This window comes from Gymnoscopelus microlampas, assembly GCF_963454915.1.
Source record: "Gymnoscopelus microlampas genome assembly, chromosome: 2".
Classification (NCBI taxonomy): Eukaryota; Metazoa; Chordata; class Actinopteri; order Myctophiformes; family Myctophidae; genus Gymnoscopelus; species Gymnoscopelus microlampas.
This window is the reverse complement of record NC_139939.1, coordinates 27,948,408-27,970,606: the sequence shown is the minus strand read 5'-3', so window position 1 is coordinate 27,970,606 and position 22,199 is coordinate 27,948,408. Positions and strand designations below refer to the sequence as shown.

General features: G+C 40.2%; 1 protein-coding gene across 1 annotated transcript in view; it reads left to right on the top strand.

Moving 5' to 3' along the window:
• The window catches only part of ctnna2 (catenin (cadherin-associated protein), alpha 2), a 551,711-nt gene that overhangs the window by 88,479 nt on the left and 441,033 nt on the right, over positions 1 to 22,199 (top strand). Inside the window, exons 3-6 of the mRNA XM_084081928.1 lie at positions 3,942 to 4,137; positions 13,917 to 14,083; positions 17,535 to 17,654; positions 19,857 to 20,123. Coding sequence (XP_083938054.1) covers positions 3,942 to 4,137; positions 13,917 to 14,083; positions 17,535 to 17,654; positions 19,857 to 20,123 — 750 coding nt within the window. The remainder of the gene's footprint in view (positions 1 to 3,941; positions 4,138 to 13,916; positions 14,084 to 17,534; positions 17,655 to 19,856; positions 20,124 to 22,199) is intronic.

Sequence of the window (22,199 nt, the reverse complement as noted above, 5' to 3'; positions counted from 1 at the left end):
TAGCAGATCTACAAGCTCATAGCGCGGCACTCGGTGCCGCGCTATGAGCTTGTATGTCTGCTATTTTTGAATAGCCAAAGAAATCTAAAGGGACACAGATACGTTCCAGGTCTTTACGGGTTAACTCTGACAGGAGTATGTGGTGCATGCATGTGCACCACTGACGCTGCGAGATGGTTTTCAAAAGACAAACAGTGAATAGGCATGTGCTATGTGTCCAACAATGACGTTGTTGCTTTACAAACAGTGGGATTAGCTCCACTCTTTAATGGAAGTCAATAAATCATTGATGGGCAGCAATAATTTATCACTTTGGCTCCTCAGAGTTGCTTTCCCTCAGGCCTCAGTGCTTGGGAATGTAAATCTATTGTGTGTCTCATAGTCTTTGTTAATTACTTTGAAAGTAAACTCTTTGAGGGATTTGATAATATTGGGTTGATGGTAATGGGTTAGTCATTGTACAGTAATCAGTAATTGAATCAGCATATGGACTTCATTGCTGATCCCTGTTTGTTTGTTTTTGGTTTGTACTCAAAATTCGAACAGAATTATTATCCCCACCAGCAGCACGATTACATACAAAGTCAATACAAAGACGCACCTTGGCACAACGTTGCATTGAGCGGTGCTAGCGGGGCGAACCCGTCGGTGCGAATGAAGCATTTTGTCACTTCAGAGTCTTTGCCCCAGCTGAAAAATACCAACTGAGTTGACGTTCGCTTCACTATTCACGTCTTGACAGCCAATCAGCAGTGATGTTGTTCTGTAGGATATTGTGTTATGCCACCCTGAAGACGGGCACTTTACTCCTTGATTATTATTGCCTATCCGACCAACTCGACGCCAGGCATATAGTTTGAAGTCGGGTGGGCCGGCGGTTCTCGAGATACATGAACTACAGATGGATAGACGTACAGAGATTATTTGCATTTATTGTAAGATAGTAATGAGCCGGTGGCTCTTAAAAGACTCTGAGAGTGTACAGTGTAACTCTGAGAGTGTACAAAGGGAACCAAATAGATCCTTGCGGGTCCATTTGGTTCAATTTCTACACTCCCAGAGTTAACTGTGTTCTGAGCACATCTGTTTTGTGTGCTGGCAAACAAACAATTAAGCCCCGAATTGGTAATTGAGTCAACAAACCATATCATATTCTGTCCAGACGTGACATCATCTTACCAAGTGGGTAGCTCCTGCTCAGTCGTCCGGGACAGTACATCCGCCAGCCGGGAAGGAGAAAAACACACGCTCCTGTGCGTTTTTGAAATGGTAAATGGTGCATTTATATAGAGCTTTTATCCAAAGCGCTTTACATAGATTGTGCATTACATTCACCCATACATTCATACACCGATGGCGGAGGAAACCATGCAAGGTCATCGGGAGCAATTAGGGGTTCAGCGTCTTGCTCAAGGACACTTCGACACTAACTCTGGGGGAGCTCCCCAGCCCGGGATCAAACTGGGAACTTTGCGGTTTCCAGTTCACTCTACCCGGCCACTCTACCCCTGAGCCACTGCTGCCCCATACTTTAGTCATCAAATAGAACGTAGTTCCTCAATCTTTATTTTTCACACAAACAACTGCTAGATAAAAACTTTGTTATTAGAATTCTAGTATGTGTACAGTGTTTGGCAACATGCACAAAGCCACAAACACAAATGAACACTTTTGTCCCAGCGCACCAAGCGATCAAAACGACGCTATTCAAGCGATTAGAAAGACGTTTTTGTGTCCAGTCTTAACACGCCTTTAGTCATGTTGTCTTGTCTTTCTGGCTGCTTTATGAGGAAATCAATACTGAGATACAACACTGAGTACTGAAGATGTTATCTTAATGTAAAATCATTTTGTTTCCATGTTTTCCCCCACAGTACACTGACCTCACCTGAATACAGTCAGTTTTAAGGCATATAGGCTTCAGTAACACATCACCCTATTGATTCTGTTCAGTTTAGCCTATCCAATAGAGCTGATATCAAGGAAATAATTGCCCACAGCTCAACTCAGAATTGCATTTTCCTATCCAGATGATTGTTACAGCTTGCAGGGCAACCTTTACGGTACACTAAAGGCCAGACCACACTAATGCAACTAGTCGCAACTCCTTGCAACAAAACAGTTTTAAGGCCATGTCACACCAATGCAACTCCCTGCAACTGCCATTGGGGATAATGGTTGCGAGTAGTTGCATGTTGCAAGGAGTTGGTGTGGACTGGCCTTTAAGCTCACTGTTAAGTTCCAATATATTTCGTTGCTCTGAGACAAGCAGTTTCTGGTTTGATGCCATACACAAGCATTGCGTATGCTTATTTATACATTTTACATATATAAATAAGGGGGGTCCGCAGCCAAATACATATAATTTTGGGGGTCCTTGACATGAAAAAGTTTGAGAACAACTGATGTAGGCAACACTACAGTTCAGCCGGGGTGGCAGTGGCTCAGGAGGTAGAGCGGCTGCTTGGGAATTGTAATTAAGTCCCAGGTTTGATCCCCGGCTCCCCCTGGATTAGTGTCAACGTGTCTTTGAGCAAGACACCTGAACCCCTACCTGCTCCCGACGAGCAGGTCGTTGCCTCGGATGGTTTCCTCCGCCGTCGGCGTGTGTGTGAATGGGTGTGTGTAATGCACATAGTAAAGCACCTTGGCTAAAGGTGCTATATAAATTACCCATTTCCTTTTTTATCATTTTTTTGTATTTTTACAGTACTTGCTTGCTCTGTTGAAACAGACCGTGGAGGAAAGATTAACCCATTTAATCCTGGAACGCATCTGTGTCATTTTAGATTTCTTTGGCTATTCAAAAATAGCAGATATACAAGCTCGTAGCGTGGCACAGAGTGCCGTGCTATGAGCATGAACATTTGTGCAAATCTTTGAATACATACAGTATTTTTTTTTTTTTAAAAGCGGACATTTGTAACTCCAATTTTTATGCAGTGTATATATAAATATATTTTTTCAAATATTTGCGAGATTTTTCAAAAATAGCAGATCTCCAAGCTCATAGCGCCGTGCTATGAGCTTGGAGATCTGCTATTTTTGAATAGTCAAAGTATAAAATATGACCAAAATCTAAAATGGCACAGATGCGTTCCCGGATTGAGTGGGTTACAGTCTTGCACATATGCCACTATATGGCAAAACATTCCCCAGTTGAGTACCTTCTGAAATGACCCTGCTTAGTTTAAATGGAAAGGCTAATATCTTGAGTAGTCCAGTCAATGTAATGACATTGGCATTCACTCGAATCCAATGCCTTAAATACATTTCAAGACATTTACGAAACCTTAAGTCTTATACACTCGCACATTTGATATAGGTCTCATGATGACTCACATTTATCTACCCTAGTGTTGTACACTTATAGCAATGTTATAAAAACAGGGAGTCGTGTCATTACACATACAGTGATTCACTGAGAGATTTTGACAGACTTGCAATGGAGCAACCAGTGATGAAATGCCAGTGATGAAAAGAACTATGCATATTTGATCTGTGCTGTAGAAGTATCAACCAATCAAACTCTCAAAGTGGGCCAAGTTGGATGAATACATTTGAACCCAAGGACAGACTTTCCCTTACTATGCCAAATGAGGCCCAGACAACAGTTTGAAAGTTAACATTTTTTGATTAATTGAGTACAAAGGACACCAATGGAAACAAGCCATAGTGCTTTCTTGTGGTTTAAAATCCTCTTAACAGACCTTGTATTGAACTGTACTTCCCTGTGCGTGTCTTTGCAAACTGTTAATAAAGTATTCAATCAATCAATAAATGTTCAATCAACACATTTTTGTCCCCAGGGCAGTGGGCCACCACCGTTCAGACTCCTGTTTTGGCAATACACGCAAATCATACATGATACAAATATGCCACGATCCCTCTTTTATATGCATATTTTTTCATTCAACGTTGCTTTTCTCATTTTGTCCTAGGTGACCACCCTGGTGAACACCAGTAACAAAGGGCCGTCCAGTAAGAAGAAGGGCCGCTCCAAGAAAGCCCACGTGCTGGCCGTGTCCGTGGAGCAGGCCACCCAGAACTTTCTAGAGAAGGGTGAACAGATTGCCAAAGATAGCCAGGACCTCAAGGAGGAGCTCATTGCTGCTGTGGAAGATGTTCGCAAGCAAGGTAAACCAATTGAATATCCTAACTGACAGCATACCAACAGTCATTGTGATGTTTTGACATTATTCAGCTCACTGCAGGGTGAGAATGCAATACCTGAGCAGCTTAATATCTAGTGGCACGTCACTGCATACAGCAATAAATAATCTTATGTCAATTCCATCATATCAGTCTCACACAATGGATGTATTGGTCTGGTGTATATTCTTTAATTCTAAATTCCTCAAAGATCACTAATGAGTTCAAGGTTCGCCCTCTTTGGAACACACATCCCTTTCACACACCTGTACTTCATTTGGCTGTCAGTCAAATCTAGAATTGAGTTTTATGATTCAGTATGGCTCTGGCAAGCTCAATAACTTAACCTCGTAAGACAGCAGCTTGGTGTGCTCATAGCTGATTCTATGTACATTTCCGTTTATTCTATGATTATTATATTATGTTATACTTGTTTGTTTAAGTTTTTATGGTGTGACTATTCTCATGCCAGTCCCCTGAACAGTGTTTGTGCCAAGTTTGGTGTGAGTAGGAGCAACGGTGCGTTTTGATTATTATTATTTCTTTCTTATCACATTTACCTATGTGGATTATATGGTCCTGGTGCCTGGTTTAAACCTCTATTTCCTTTGTTAAACCCTCAGGACTCATTTTAGTAATTGGCTCAATAAATGGTCTTGGTTTGGCCAATAACCTCACAATCCCTTCGAGTCCTAATCAATTGTTTAGCATGACTGCCCTTGAAATTTACCATTATCTCCTGCATAGTAATAGCCTGTTCTTTATACTAGTTTAACACACACTCAGTCGGCATAAATTAGCTGTAAATGTGATTAAAGCCAGAGGTGAAAACAAAGCTGATGAGGATGATTAGCTGAATCAGATCACTTAATGATTAAATATGTATAAAGACCATTCTGAACTCATGAACCAATAAACCATTCTCATTTTTCTCAGAGTTCATTATACGTCCGCCAGTTCTTATTCTGAGTCAGATAACTACTGGCTTTCACAAAGAAATGTGCTTAGAGCAGCTCTTCTGCCACCCTTTACAAATAGTAAAAATATCACCCAAAAGCTCCGATTGAAATTCCTCTCCATGGACAGCAGCAGTGCTGAAGTGAAATAGAGATTGTATCATCATTCCCTAAGTTCTCATAGCTCATTTTGGTTGAATCTGGATGGGACTGAATTGGAGAAGGACAACATTGTAGTATTATGTGACTTAGCCTACCCAGTCCATCAGAATAGCCCTTAATGTCCTTGTGAATTTTCTGTACATTCTTCTGGCATGGTATAGTTCTTATACCATATTAATGTTACGAGGCTTTAAGTCCGAATCTAGTCCAGCAGGTACTTTGTGAACCACCACATACCACATACTGTACCTCATTACAGCAGTGGTACATTGTGGCATTGCAAAGTCCTGGATTATGATACTTATCCTTTCAATTGGTGCTTTTAGATCACGTAAAATGGCAACACATGTTATATTAATGTATATAGATGTATATAGTCTCTAGAAATCTGTGTAGGAGCATCATTTCTTCCACTTCAGAAACCTGCCACCATTACTCATTAGTTAAGTGTTCTGCACACCACAGCAATATGCAAGTGTCCTCATGATTGATTTGAGACAGAGACAGGTAAAAGAGTGGGAAGGGAGAGCTGTTAGAGAGCTGTTGTAAATGTAACGATCCTACAACTTTATTTACCCGAAAAGTGGACTTGTTTTTTTTTATAACTTTGTCCTTCTGAGAGCATCAACCTCCTGTTGGAGAGGGGCTGAAGCGTACAATATCCTGTCAATGATATTTACAAACTAGGCCATATCTAGACAACAATTTCTTATTGTTTTTTATAAATAATTATGTCTTAAAATGGTTTGACAGTTTAACGGTTGGACAGACATTATAACGTTACCCATGAGACCATTTCCGCAACAAACAATGACATTTTGTAGCATTTGTGGTGTCCCCTGTGAGTTGAAGTTAAAACAATTTTGGCTTTACCTTGTTCAGAGGCCCCTCAATGTGTGATGTGTTCCAAAAGTATGAAGCTGTTATAGTGACATCATACTTGGGGTGGAGGTTCTTCCTTGGCCTATTAGGAGTGTGCAGTTTCACACCAATTGGTCCAGCAGTGTCTGAGTGAAATTTGCTGTACACAGACACGGATGGACAGACAGACAGAGACAAACAGAAGGACTGGGATGAAAACATCAGCCAAATCTCAGCCGGTCTTTTAACAAGATAACAATTTGGCTATTTCAGAATGGACCCATTTTTTCCCACAGATGTCAGTCTAATCTATGTTAAGTCAAATTGAGAATAATTTAAATGTATCTATTTTTCTGTCTGTCTGTCTGTTTCTCATTAAACCATAACATAAGTACACACACAGATATCATTTATATTAAGTACAGTATTAAAACAAATCTCACACTTGCAGCATTTATAAAGGATGGGGAAGTTGATACGTTGGGTCATTCATAAACAAACGCCTGTATCACCTTCTGTTCACTTGAACAGATCATATTCATCCGTTTGGGAATCACAATTATAATAATTTTATTGTTAGATTTATTGTAATTATCACTATAATGTTATTGCTTGTCATCCAACTAAAGTTTAGTTTTCAGTGGGAGTCAATGAGCCTTTTACGTGAATCAGATCTTTGTTCACGGGACGGAATTGGATTCCGCGTTCAATGCCCAGATCAGCAGAAAGAGAGTGACACTCAGCAGCATATGTTGTACCCATATTCTTCATCCTGCACTGTCAGCTGTAGTTGGCCGCTGGTGCTGTTGATGAGTGACTGTGACAGTGCTGGTATACAGCTCTGTTGAGGCGTGAAATGGATCAGTGGCATTCAGGTTCCATACTGTAATGCAGCCTATACACCGCAAGGGCCTGATCAATGTTCCTATTGGGTCTCAACTTGGATGTACAGAGGTGTGACGGTAATAATGAGGAAATGAATGGGCAAAGCTGTAATGTGTTGGTTCTCAAAGTGGGGTCCGGGGACCCCCAGGGGTACTTGAGGGGGTTCCAGGGGGTCCCCAGCTAAATGATGGACAGGAACCACTGGACCCTTATGAGTCTGTAACTCTGAGAGTGTACAAATGGAACCAAATGGACCCCAACGGGTCCATTTGGTTCCATTTGTACCCTCTCAGAGTTAAAATTGGGGTCCCAGAGGTATAAATGCCATTAAATGGGGGTCCGTAGCCTAATGCATGTCAAACTGGGGGTCCTTGAAATTAAAATGGTTGAGAATCACTGCTAGAGAGCCGTAAAAACCTTCTCTTATTGAGGTCCCTGGCTTATCTTTTCAAATGGGGGTCCGCGGGCTAATAAGTGTAACTTTGGGGGTCCTTGACGTGAAAATGTAATGCATTTGAAACTCTTGGACTGTCGTAGTGGCATGTTACCCTTTTACCTCTGCCAAGGTTTGCATCCGTCTGTCTGTGTGTCCATCTGTCCGTCTGTCTGGGATAACTCGAGCAGTTCTGACTGGATTTCGACAAAACTTGGTGGAAAGCTTGATCCTGTGCCAAGGAAGAGCTGATTCACTTTTCGTTGTTGAAAAAAAATGCACATACCCTCTGAATGAATACACTAACAGACTAACCACAATGCTTTGAAAAAAGAAGGGGAAACTGGGCTATCATGAACCCATGAAGAACCCATAATGAACTGTTCACACCATTTTATTGTCAACCATGAGGACGTGCAACACCATATCAACAAACTGCCACCTTGGCGGAGGTCTGTCCTCTACTGAGTACATTTTATCATTTTGTTTTGAGTCTGTGCAATTGTGTGGATGCATATGTACTGTGTATGCTCTTGACCTTTGCTTGCCGTTAATCGCAAATGTCTCCCTTCCCGGGAGGACTGATCAATCACACCATATCCCTTTCTGCCTATTCACGTTACACGCTGAGTCGCTGACCTTGTAGCCAAAGGACGCCGTACTGAAAATGAAACCCAAATCTTCACATCTCTTCATGTCTAACCCCTTTAAAACAGGTACCCTTAGTACTAAGAGGGGAGTTGGCGCTTCAGAGCTCTTGGGGACATTGATAGAAGTGGATTGCTGACGAGGCACGCTCTATTCTGCAGTTCCTGTCTGTCCCTCACTCCCCCTACTTTAGTACTTTGTACAGTAGGTGCAATCTATGACAAGCAGGAAGGGGAGACAGATTTACATCAATTAAATTATGGTTTGGACAAGTGTGAGTTGCTTTCCTTCATGGTTCTTTACTGCAGTGGTTCTCAAACCCTTTCAGGTCAAGGACCCCCAAATGAATATGTAGCTTTCCGCGCCCCCCCCCCCCCCCCCCCCCCCCATCTGAAAATATTTTGTGCCAGGGATCCCCATTTAAGATTTGTGTTGTTAAAATGTTTTTAAAAAATCCCCCATTTCTTTGAAAATAGCCGACGCATATAGAGCTAAAGTGTTTAAACAGATTTTGATGCTCTAATTATTAACTAATTCTGCTGGGGGCCCCCTCAAGGACCCCTGGGGGTCCCCGGACCCCACTTTGAGAAGCACTGCTTACTAGACAACATGGTGGAGACCAGACATTGCATAAAAAAGTGTCACCAGTATGTAGTGTTATTTTCTATAAGAAAGGCCCACCAGATGCACCTCCTGGCCAGAACAAGACAAGCCTATGGACTTTCAAAGATACATTACTGTAGACTTATGCCAAGTTTTATACATTATAACTTTATTTGGGTCCTTTAGTTGTTTATATTGGTTATGTAAGGTTGTATTGTTGATGCCTCAACTGACACCTTTACATGATTTTGCTTGAAATAATTGTATTTGAGTTTGTTTTTATTAGTCTGTTATGGTAGAGGCTTTTATTTTGAAACTGCTGGAAGGATGTTGACCACTGCACTGTGTACTTTTTAGCGCGTCTTTGCAAAGAAGCACATCTGAATGAATGAAAACAACGTCAGAGGAGCATGTCCATGTTCCAACCGAAAGGTTTATTTTGTTTAAGAACCTGGCTAAGGGCACAAGGTATTGTTTATTATTGCTGCATTGTGTTATTTGCATCTCTTGTTACTTTGTGTCCATTGTGGATTTAAAATCACCAAGTTAATGGTCACTTTGAATGTCTTTCTGCTAATCTATTCTAGACCCATTGAGAAGCCTCAGTAACATGAATAATAATTAAATAAATATATATGGGTTTAGATCGGTAATTCATAATAACAGTGCATGGACTAAAAGGTACATTTCATGTTTGCTAAAAGGAGATGCATTATACAAATAATAACTTACATTTCATTGTTGTTGGTTTCATAAGATAAAAGCTATTTTCTTTGTGATTAAGCTAATTGCAGTATTTACCTATTTCTTATGTTTTGCACTCTAAAGAGAGATTGTCATTTTGGTTTAAAAACAATTCATGCTGAGTAATTGTAACACACGACATACTGTCAAATGTTTATTGATTCATCTGTGTAACTTTGCATTTCTTATAGAGCATTCAGCTTTATTTCAGGTTTATGATTATGTGTTTGTCACTAGCCATATTGGTAATGTTTGTAGGTTTTGGGAATAAACTTTCATAATCATCAGTTTGAGATCCATCCTTATTAGCCGCGTGGCAATATAAGGCTTTCAGCTGTGACTGTCTGTTGCATGTAAATTATATGTATGAATAATGTATATTTTCTCAACCAAACATTTATTTTCTTTAAACTTTCACTATTCCTGATACAGTAGGTTTATAGTCAGTATATATTTCTGCACTTACTGCAGTGTTTGCCATTAGAAATATGTTTTTGAATACAATTCCTGTGCCATGAGAAATTGGATTTGAGTTAATGAACCTTTTTTGGAGGCTCACATCCAAATAGCCACATTAAAATAGATTTGAATACATTGGTTTTACAAAATACATTCTGGTGATGGTGACCCACACATTTTGAATGGACGACAGAATAACCGTCCACGTAAAGAAAGAAAAAAAGTAGTAGTCGACAATAAGTCAAGTTGAGGACACAATAGAGTTGTGTCCTCAACTTGATTGCAAACTCCCAAGTCCATTGTACGGTTATTGTACCACACTTCCTTTGAACCTGATGTCCTCCCTGTCTGGTAAGGTCATCCTCATCATCTCCACCCCCTTTATCCTGTCCTGATTAAATAATATATGCTGATTTTACGCTGCTTAGGAATTACTAATCAAACCCTCTGGACTTTCTCTCCCTGCTGGTCTAGATAGATCTTTCAATCTGTATTGCCATTGTGCTCAGACAACAATGAAAGATATGCCAGTGTATGTGGCAAGGGTGTCCGTGCGTGAAATCTCAATGTATTGAATCACTTTTTCATCTGTTCCGGAAGAGTGCTGTGTGATTTATGTACATTACTTTGTATAAGTGCCTGTTTGGTTTGTTTTCCTAGAGCAGTGGTTCTCAAAGTGGGGTCCTTGTGGGACATGTCAATTAGTTGATATAGCATGGCAATAATTTTAAACACTTTAACCTTGATTTATACTTTGGCTCACGGCGCTTATAGATGACTATTTTGGAAATTTTATCTTGAATAATTTAGAATTTCTTAACACGAATCTTCTCTTCTGTGGGTCCCTGGCACAAAGTATTTTCAGATGGGGGTCCACGGCCAAATGCATATCAGTTTGAGGGTCCTTGACAGCAAACAATGTCAGAAGCACTGTTCTAGAGCATATCCTGGACCTGTAGTGATACTGCTATGGCTGCTTAACCCATTAAGACTGGGAAAGCATCTGTCATTTTAGATTTTAACCACTTTAACCGTTATCTTATACTTTGGCTATTAAAAAATAGCAGATCTACAAGCTCATAGCGCGGCACCGAGTGCCGCACTATAAGCTTGTAGATCTGCTATTTGAAAAATCATGAAAATGTGTGCAAAAATGCAAATCTTTGAATATATATATATTTTAAAGCAAACATTTGTAACTCAAATTTGCTTTGCTTCTGGGGATTCTACAAATGTACAATTTATTTTTACAAAATGATATGTATTTGTCCGCCGACCCCATCTCAAAATATGTTGTACCAGGAACCCCCCAGAAGCAAAGATTTGAGTTAAAAATGTTTAAAAAAAAATACATATATATTCAAAGATTTGCACAAATTCTCACAATTTATCAAAAATAGCAGATCTACAAGCTCATGAGCTTGTATGTCTGCTATTTTTGAATAGCCAAATAAATGTAAAATGATGCGTTCCCGGTCTTAAAGGATTAACTGTGTGAGCCCTCCAGAGTTTCAGGCTGAAGTATTGTGCTTCATCCACTCTCTGGCTGCACATGCCAGAAAGAGGAGCTTGCTGCCTTGCAGCAGTCACATCCGCTGTCAAAGCTGTTTACTCAGCTGACAAACACTAGGGTACACTATGCTGGGGGCTGCATTCAGTGTGTGAGCACATGGACACACGTGCATTATAGGTCTGGATGGGGTCACATGTGGCCAACGTCATGCACTAGTTTGCCCTTTAGCTGTACCCAGTACACCCTGTTACTTAGAACATTAATAACGAATTGATGACACTGGACATTCCCTATGGTACCTGCAAGGTTGATTGATTGTTTGATTGAAGTTAAGAGACCTAAAAAAGTGCAGCACATTTAAATGTGTGCCCAGTCCATTTGGGCTTACAGGACACTATCCACATTGATCAAACAAAAGCTTAAATATTTAAGCATCAAATATAACAAGAGAGAGAGAGAGATTTTTTACAGAAATTACAAAAATATTATTCGAATGAATTTTAGGAAGAAAAAAATAACAATCCATGAATAAAAAATAAAAAACAAACAAACAAACAAACAAAGAAAAAACATATGAAATAGTTCAAATAACTGATCTACAAGCTCACAACATATCGTACTGTTATTTTCACTATTTGAGAATGAGGCTTAAGTCATTATTTAATGATGTACTGTATTTGTGGACGTTTGGGTCCCGGGGAGCCAACAAAAATGATCTTTTAGGTCGCAGCTGAAAAAGTTAGGAAACCCTGCTATCTCACAGCTTTATCAAATACATGTTACACACGTTATTAGATTCATTTCACAGTTCCTCCATAGCTCTTCTCTCACATTACAGTATATACTTCAGGAACTTTTCCACAGCTTGTCTGTTTTTTCCCCAATAGTTCATCCAGTTCATAGTTCCAATAGGGTTTGCAAACTCAATGTTATTTTATTATGTTGTTAACTTTTATCTAGAGAACATCTGCTCATTTCCCTGTACAGTCTGTCACAGAACAAATCGCACCCAAAATCAATATCCTTTTGAGATGTATTCCGTGTCTGTTAGTAAGCTGTAGGAAGGCCTTATATCCTAGCATACAGGAGTCGAGGATAGAGAATCTGCTGAAATATTTCTTACTACCTGTTCTCTCATTCACAGTATTAAAACTGGGTTCCTTGTGGACAGTAGATCAACCGTTTGGAAGGCCTCTCCACATTGGAAGTTTGAATATAACAGAATGATGTTAAATGTTAAACACACCATGTTTCAAACACTCATGGGGTACAATATCTACAACAGCACTGAAGTAAAGAACATAATGTCACATCCTAAATGGATTTTGTTTACATGTTGAAAACATTTCTAGTTATGTACGATTTATGGATACTTCACTTTAGAACTTTAGAGAATAACCCAATGTGTAATCTGTTGTGATTGGTGGATAAGCCTGAACACAGCGGTGGACTATTGCAATCAACAGGCTGTATACAAGCACTTTACAGGTATCCTGAGGAAGGTCCTTTGTGACCAAAACATTGATGTTTTAAGAATGTCAATGCAGAGGTGATCTAGTGTGTACAGGATCCTTTTTTACTTGATGTTCTTCCATTTGGGGCTTTGGATTCCTGCTTTATAAATGATGTAAGAGCCTTGCCATGTTTGTTTAACACTGTATCTATGTTTGCCCTTAGATAAGCACTGTGAAATCAGCTTTTAGCTTATGTAATATAACTGTCCTCAATTATTTATTCATAGATGTACATACGTTTACATTCAAATGTCATTTAAATGCAATGTAAATGACATATGTCACATTTCACAATGTCTTCTAAGCATCATCTCAGTTAGACTTAGGGTTAGTGTTGAGCTTTATCTGACGTCCAATATATTGTCTACATTTTAAATGTAGATCTTCTCTCTGCCCTTGATCTTCCTGTCTCTCTACACTCTCCTGTCTAATAAAAGCAATAAAGATATCCCAGAAAATAACTCATTTACATGTACTGGCCGAGTATTCCACGGTGTTCTGTTGCACAGCACACTCATGTGAGTCTCTTATGTCCATGCGTTTTGTGCTCTTGCGTCAACTAAGTGATTTCCTTGAATTAATCTCATACGTTGCAGCACAGTGCTTCTGCTCGGAGGTTAAATCATCATGGATCGTATAAATCATAAACCTGCACCACACACATGATTACATCCGGTACACACACACACACACACACACACACACACACACACACACACACACACACACACACACATCACACACATCACACACACACACACACACTGTACTTGTACTTTTAGTGCAAGTATATTTTGATGCCAATATACTTTTACACTTTTACTGAAGTCAATTTCGATTACCAGACTTTCACTTGTAACAGATCATTTCTACATTTCAGTATTGATATTTTACTTAAGTAACAAATGTGAGTACTTCTGCACTTACACTTACGCACACACACACACCTAATTCTAATCCAGCATCTCTGCATTTCTCCCCCACAGGTGATACGATGCGTGTTGCCTCCTCTGAGTTTGCCGATGACCCGTGTTCCTCAGTGAAACGGGGCACCATGGTGCGGGCCGCCCGCGCCCTGCTGTCTGCCGTCACCCGCCTGCTCATCCTCGCCGACATGGCGGATGTCATGAGGCTGCTGGCTCACCTCAAAATCGTAAGTGCACATCGCTACACTGTGGAATCCTGAGCGTCGATGTACTGTATGGGTCCATTTGGTTACATTCGTATACTGACTCAGTTACAAAAGGGATTCATGAACACTGCGGATAATACCGTGTACTCTAGTTAACTCATTCCCTTCCAAAAACTTAAAAACCGAATTAACCAATTCTGCCAAGAACGTAAAAAACGTTATAAAAAAAAAAAAAGGTAAATTTGACCCAAAGACCAAGGAGATATGATTTTTTGAAGATCTACTGTAGACTCCCATCCACTTCCTTGTTAACTTAAAACTTAAAAATTCTGTATCTTGGCTCCTGAGTACTTTTTTTTTTTCAATGAAAAATCTCTGGCAGTGGGCAGTGAGGATCTATTATTGCAAGTGGGCCCCAAATAATTGACAAAATACTGTAAAATGTAATATATATTAAAAAAAAAAAACAATAAACTTTATTTATAAAGCGATTCACGAAACATGGTTAGTGCTTTACAGTGGCAATATAAAATACAGTACACCAAGAACCATTCAGCTTCATCACTTAAACCCCATATGGGTAACTGGAGTCCCTCAGGGCTCAATACTAGTGTATTTTCAGTTTTCTGTTATTGTGGGGAAAGCTTTCGCTGAAATTAGCCAATCGACAAGCTCACAACGCGACGCAGCGCGTCGCGTTGTGAGCTTGTCGATCTGCTATTTTCAGCGAAAGCTTTCCCCTCAATACCGATGCTGGGGTTTAAGTGGTTAATAGTTTTTTTGACGTTCACGCTGAAGCAATTCAGCTTAAAAACAGATGTAGTTTATCTTATTGTTGTATTGTTGTATTAAAATCATTACAGCAATAAACCAAACAATAACAAAAAATAAGAAAGCCTTGGTTATAAAAGTAGGTTTTTCAGAAGTGATTTATAAGATGACACTGAGTTTGCATCCCTCAGGTCCTGAGGCAGGGCGTTCCAGAGACTAGGTGCCCGATCACCCATGGTGATGAGGCAAGGTTCAGGAGGAGTCGAGAGAGGCCTGCCTGAGGATCTAATGTTGTGCACAGGCTCGTACGGTTCCAGCATGTCTAAAATGTAACCGGGAGCCTGACCTCGCAAGGCTTTAAAAGTTGTCAGTGAAATCTTAAAATCAATTCTAGAAATTTACCGGCTGCCAGTGAAGTGAAGCCAGGACTGGTGAGATGTGCTTGTGCCTCCTAGAGTTGGTCAATAGTCTAGCTGCTGAATTCTGTACAAGTTACACACACACACACACACACACACACACACACACACACACACACACACACACACACACACACACACACACACACACACACACACACACACACACACACACACACACACACCCACACACACACACACACACACACGCATGGGTCAAAGACTTAAGGTTTTCTAGGTATCACAAAATTAAAACAGCAAACAATTCCCTAAAATATATAATATAATATATAATATAGTTATGTTCAGTGGAGTGTCACCTACTCCCTCCCTAATACTATTTTAGTCATGAATAAAGCCAGTAATTCAATTTTATTGTCATTCTTATAAATGTACCCCATAAAACTGTAATTCAGTGTAACGCTAAGCGTTTAAATTGAATCAAATAAAATTATGTTAATGATCAGGTTTTATATCAATGCTTAGACTGTCAGAAATATTATTACTTAGGAAAAACTACATTATTTTATTTTGAATACCTAATATTTGATGTGTCACTGGTACAATGGACAAGCTGAAGGTTTTTTACAAAAACATCCTCCCTTACACTGAAAACAAAAAGAAAAAAGCTATGGATTTTTTTTACCTCATCCTTTGAGATTTGTTTTTGTCCATCTTAGTGAACACAAAGGTTATTGTATTTTAATGTATTATTATTTAGATACTGGCATTACACTGAATGACTATCATGTTACCCTGAATGACACTACAACACTGATTTTCTTTTCTTTTTCTTAAACTTATTTTTCAGTTATAAAAACTATGCATAATTTACACAGGTGTACTACTTAAAAATAGCTAAAGGGAAATATTATTTCTGCTAGTAATACTTTTTCATGGAATCATTGTTGTTCTTGCTGAATAAATCACATTTAATCCATATGTGTGGGCTGTAGTGATACAGTTGAGTTATTTAATACTATATTTATACAAATTTATGTTTTTCTCTTATTTTTTTACGGCTTCCGGACAACAAATTTGCACGTCTCTCGTCTAGCCGTCTTTGACCCATACTAATAATAATGTTCAACACAATCGATTGATCATTAAAATAAACATGCTCTGAAAATTCACACATTGGGCTGCCGTGTTAAGCCGTGAACACTTTTGAGATTTTCGATTTGCCCTGAATCCAGAAAGGGTTGAGAACCACTGCTCTAGTTTACTTAAAGTTATTATGTGTCTTGGGGAAATTAGAAGAGCCTGAAATGGCATCATCCTCCCCCTCATGTGCTGTTGTTACACTGTGGGAGGCTATAATTTGTTTAGTGGACTTGCTGTCCTCCTCACATATATCAAAGGTGCAGGTTGGATGCCATGGAGCACTGATCGTTGCATCCTGGGGTTGTGTAATTGTCAGAACCACTGATCCCTTTTATATCAACCCTTACCTGTATTTGCATTTAGATGAGGCATGGAGGGTGTTCTACTAACACGGACGCATGCACACGTGTGCGCGCGCGCACACACACACACACACACACACACACACACACACACACACACACACACACACACACACACACACACACACACACACACACACACACACACACACACACACACACACACACACACACACACACACACACACACACAGTCACACACGCACACACACTTACTTTTTCTAACTCTGTTTTCTGTGTCCACAGAGGGCCTTAAATTCAACCAATGTTTAAGCCCTGCCATCAAAGGCCACTTAAAAGTTATCTCTCCCCTTCTCTCTTTTCCATTATGCCTCTGTCGGCACTTTCATTAGAGAGAGAGAGAGAGAGAGAGAGAGAGAGAGAGAGAGAGAGAGAGAGAGAGAGAGAGAGAGAGAGAGAGAGAGAGAGAGAGAGAGAGAGAGAGAGAGAGAGAGAGAGAGAGAGAGAGAGAGAGAGAGAGAGAGAGAGAGAGAGAGAATAATAAGACACAGAGATGGAAGATTTGTGAAATGAGGGCCATTTTTAACTTGCAAAAGTAATGGCTATTGTCTTTTTTCAACCTGGTTGCAATTACAAAGCAGCGAAAATCCATTTTTATTTCCACTGAGCCAAAGAACCATATCATTTCCCAAAAAGTCTGTTCTTAACTCTTATTACTTAAAAGTTTGTGATTTAATGAAACTCCTTAGCCTAAAGGCTTTATATAATCCTTTTTCAGGTGACTAGATAGATTATTGGGTTATTAAGTATGGCTCAGAAACGTGTACGTGTGTGTGCATAATGTGTGTGTGACAGGTGGAGGAGGCCCTGGAGGGAGTGAAGAATGCGACCAACGAGCAGGACCTGGCCAACCGCTTCAAAGAGTTTGGAAAAGAGATGGTGAAGCTGAACTATGTGGCGGCCCGCCGACAGCAGGTAACCAGAGGCAACCTGCTATCTCCCTACAGCCAGAGCGGTTCTCTGGCTGTAGGGCAGGTTCTCAAACTTTTTCATGTCAAGGACCCCCAAATGGACACTTATTAGCCCGCGGACCCCCATTTGAAAAGATACATTTTAAGGACCCCCAGTTTGACATGCATTAGGGCTACGGACCCCCATTTAATGGCATTTCTATCTCTGGGACCCCAATTCATGTTGTAAAATCAAGGTTAACTTAACTCTGAGAGTGTACAAATGGAACCAAATGGACCCGATAGGGTCCATTTGGTTCCATTTGTACACTCTCAGAGTTACAGACCCATAATGGTCCATTTGGTGCCTATCCATCATTTAGCTGGGGACCCCCTGGAACCCCCTCAAGTACCCCTGGGGGTCCCCGGACCCCACTTTGAGAACCAATGATGTAAACTCTAAGTAGTGACACACGCTCATAGACTCCAGTGCATTTCGTAAACTTGTGGTTCAGGGCTTTGTCACTATTCGGGTTCTCGAACTGGCCCGATGAAGTGAACGGAGGTGACACGACTCTCCTTAAATGGCTCTGACTACAGCTACTCATTAAGCACTTAACCCATTCAATCCGGGAACGCATATGCGTCATTTTAGATGTGTTTGGCTATTCAAAAATAGCAGATATACAAGCACGTAGTGCGACACATTTTCGTGAAAATATTTGCAAATCTTTGAATATATATGTATATTTTTTTGAAAGACTCAAAACTATGCTTCTGGGGGATTCTAAAATGTCTTCTAAATCAACAAACAGTTTTGAAAAAAACGTATGTTGCTGTAATATCAGTGGTTCTCAAACTGTTTTCATGTCAAGGACCACCCAAAACGATATGTACTGTATCTGGCCGCGGACCCCCATCTCAAAAAGAAATCTAAAGTGACACAGATGTGACTTTGTGACTAATGTCCCCCCCCAGAATATGGATGCTGGGATCTGGCGTCCCTATTATGGGCATGTTATTAGGGGTGACATTTCCCAAAACATTTTTCAAGAAAATTTCAAACCAAATTATCAACATTTTTGAATTTTTCAAAAATAGTGAAAATAGCAGACTAGCTATTATAGTTTTCATCATTTGTCGTACAACAAAGTATATGGGGTTTAAGTATATTGGTCTCCAGTCAGGTTCCAAGTGGATTTTCTTCTCTTTGTCTTTTGCGCGCAGCAGTGCCCATGCACACACGCACGCACGCATAAAATGCTTGTGTTGTGACTTACATTTTTGCAGCCATCAGTGCTCACTATAAACCTTGTGTGTTTGACATCTCCAGGACCCCTTTAAAACGCAAAGTTAACCTTCCATTTTGTTAATGAATTCATTAATGCAGTCATTAATTAACTGCTCAAATGTGTGTAATCACCTAGCCAATTACAACTACAAAATCGACTTAGAATGTAAGGAGGTGTAAGCGTCAGGAACCCCTAGTCACCCATCAATAAGTGGACAAGTAATTAGAGTGATAAGAAAACAATTACAAAGTAACTAGGATAGCAAGTAGACATTAAACCTAGCATCTATCTAAATAACACACTATAAAATAACATCATTAGCATCAACCAAACATTGATTAGAAATTACGTTTTGAACAAGCATCATTTACTGTACCATATTTAGCCCCACGCTTGTAGGACAGTAATAGTAGCCACTGTAGCTTAGAGTTACAACATGGTTGGTTGGTTTGAGGGTTTAAATACCTGCAGGTGAAATAGAACCATTTCACCAAATCATTCATGATGTGTGAGGTGTAAAAAGGCTAATAACATGTATTGTGTCTTCATATCCCACATGACTGCTATACAAATACATCTAGAAAAGTAAACACGCCTACACATGATTAATTGGTCATTTATTGTAAAAACACGGGGAATTCTATGTATTTATTTTCATTTGCTCTAATTTGATTTGAGCATAAAGTGGACATGTTAAGTTGGACTGTGCATGCATATCTGTTGCATGATGTGCACGTGTTGAGTCTGTGGTTTCTTAATGCACTGTGGTAAGACCTGTTGTTCACACTGTTTGATGTCAAGATTCCCATCAAACCGTGATAACTTGGGACTGGAATAACGTATCTCTCTAAAAAACGAAAGATAAGGTCTTCTACTTTCGAGAACACACAATAATGTCTGACAAAGAAAAAAAACACACGTCTCCCCTTTTCTAGGAGCTCAAAGACCCGCAGTGTCGGGATGAGATGGCAGCGGCACGTGGCGCCCTGAAGAAGAACGCCACCATGCTGTACACGGCCTCGCAGGCGTTCCTGCGCCACCCTGACGTGGCGGCCACGCGCGCCAACAGGGACTATGTCTTCAAGCAGGTGCAGGAGGCCATAGGAGGCATCTCCAGCGCCGCCCAGGCCACCTCGCCCACGGACGAGAAGCACGGCCACGCAGGCATCGGCGAACTGGCCGCCGCCCTGAACGAGTTTGACGTGAGTCACCCTAATCGTCTTTATTGCATGCACCTGTAGATTCTTATCACTCATATCTTGGTTCCTCAGGGGTCGTTTTTCTTTCAGTGTCCCTGGATGCTGCTACAGTATGTTGTTGGGAGTTATTGCAATACTGTACATTTAAAGGCTTTGTATAAACACAAACCTTCCGTTCTTGAATTCAAAACGTGCCTGTACAGTAGTTACACACAAGTGCATCAACAGTTACATGTCAAGTAAACCAAAGTAAACGTTTAGAATGCAGGTTGTGATAATATCAACACACACATACACAAGCCCATGTGTGTTATCATCCTGCACAATTATTTGGAAATGTGAATTCGTGCTGCCATCTAGTGGTTGTTAACTGACATCGAACCTGAGTTGAACTGAGGGAAGACAGTATGACTAACAGTGGATTATTAACTTTTCAACAGTACACACATTGTTATCATCAATAATTTGGGACGATCACACTCAGTAAAATATATGTCTGTGATAAGGGCTCTCTATTGTATGTATTAGGTAAAGTGTTGCGTACATTTTCTGTCCTTTTTATCCTTTTCACATGTATCAAGGTGTAATTTATCCCTTGCTCTTGGACTTGATAATGAAACAAATGGCATTTTGTACAAAAACAATATGATTTATTATCATGCAAGAGTGGAAGAAATAACAAGCGAGTTGAAGTGATTTGGAAGATACAGTATAATACTAACGTACCGTACATTCATACAACTACTGGTGTTTCGAGGTTTCATAGTAACTATCACAAATAATCATTTGTATTATACCTTTATCCTTCTCATAACAGTTGCGTTTTAAGAGTTACGTTGAAGATCAATTCTGTTGACATCCACCTCTACCATACCAGAGCTTGTGGCCTTACATTGTAGTGCTGTGTGTGAGTGACCCCCAGTGGTAAAGCATGGACATTGCAAGTTCCATCATTTAGATGAGTTGCTGTTGTGAGGACAGACATAATGTTAAAGACTGGCATGGCAGAAATGGACACCTCGACAAATCCACAGTTTCTTTTTTGATAATTCCTCGTCAGCTTGCAATCCAACGCAAAGTCATGGTCTATGGTAATCACTTTGACTCTTTCACGTCAGCTCTTTTTTTCCATTGTAAAACAGTTTGGCTTTTTAGAAAAGCAAAAGAACAAGGTAATTTGATTCTCGTAGGCGGACAGGCAGGCAGGCAGCAGTTAAATGAGACAAATTGCCCTTTGCTTGGCCCTGAGTGCTTCACAGAAGCTGGTTCATGTTTAATTCTATCCACAGAGACACAGACTGCAGGTGGATTCACTCAGAATAGTAATAGCCTAATACCACACACACACACACACACACACACACACACACACACACACACACACACACACACACACACACACACGCACACGCACACGAGCAAACACTTTTTCTTTCTCTTTTTTTCTCACCTTATTGTGCAATATGTTTGAGCCTGCATCCACATCTACAGTACAAATGCAGGTTAGGGCACAATCTTATACCCTCTCTAATACAGTAAACATGCTATCCTCTGTCTCTCTCTATAAGTCACACACACACACGCACACGCACACGCACACGCACACAAGCAAACACTTTTTCTTTCTTTGTCTCTCTCGACACATACACACTTGCTTTGTACTTTAATAATGGATTGAGTTTATCAGTTCTGGACTTGTGTTGCCCACTAAAATTTACTCAGATTAGATCTCTTCTGCCCTTCTTTAACTCTCCTAATATGAATGGATTAATGGTTGTCTGCACACTGACTACCCAGACCGCCCCTCCACCCTCGCTTTCACAATATAGCGTTATGACATTTTCTATTACAAATTGAAAAACTGTGTTTTTCATGTTCTCCATAATACTGCGTGCGTGCGACTGCGTGCGTACAGTACGTGTTTAATGGCTGACCTTGGCTGACCAGCCCACAGAGTAGTGAGAGATCAGCCCACTGGATTGTCTCTCAACTGACACTGGCCAATCACATCCTACTATGGCCCTTGGGAAGCGCCACCTCTCAAAATGGACTGACCAAGGTCTGGAGGTCAACAGTGAC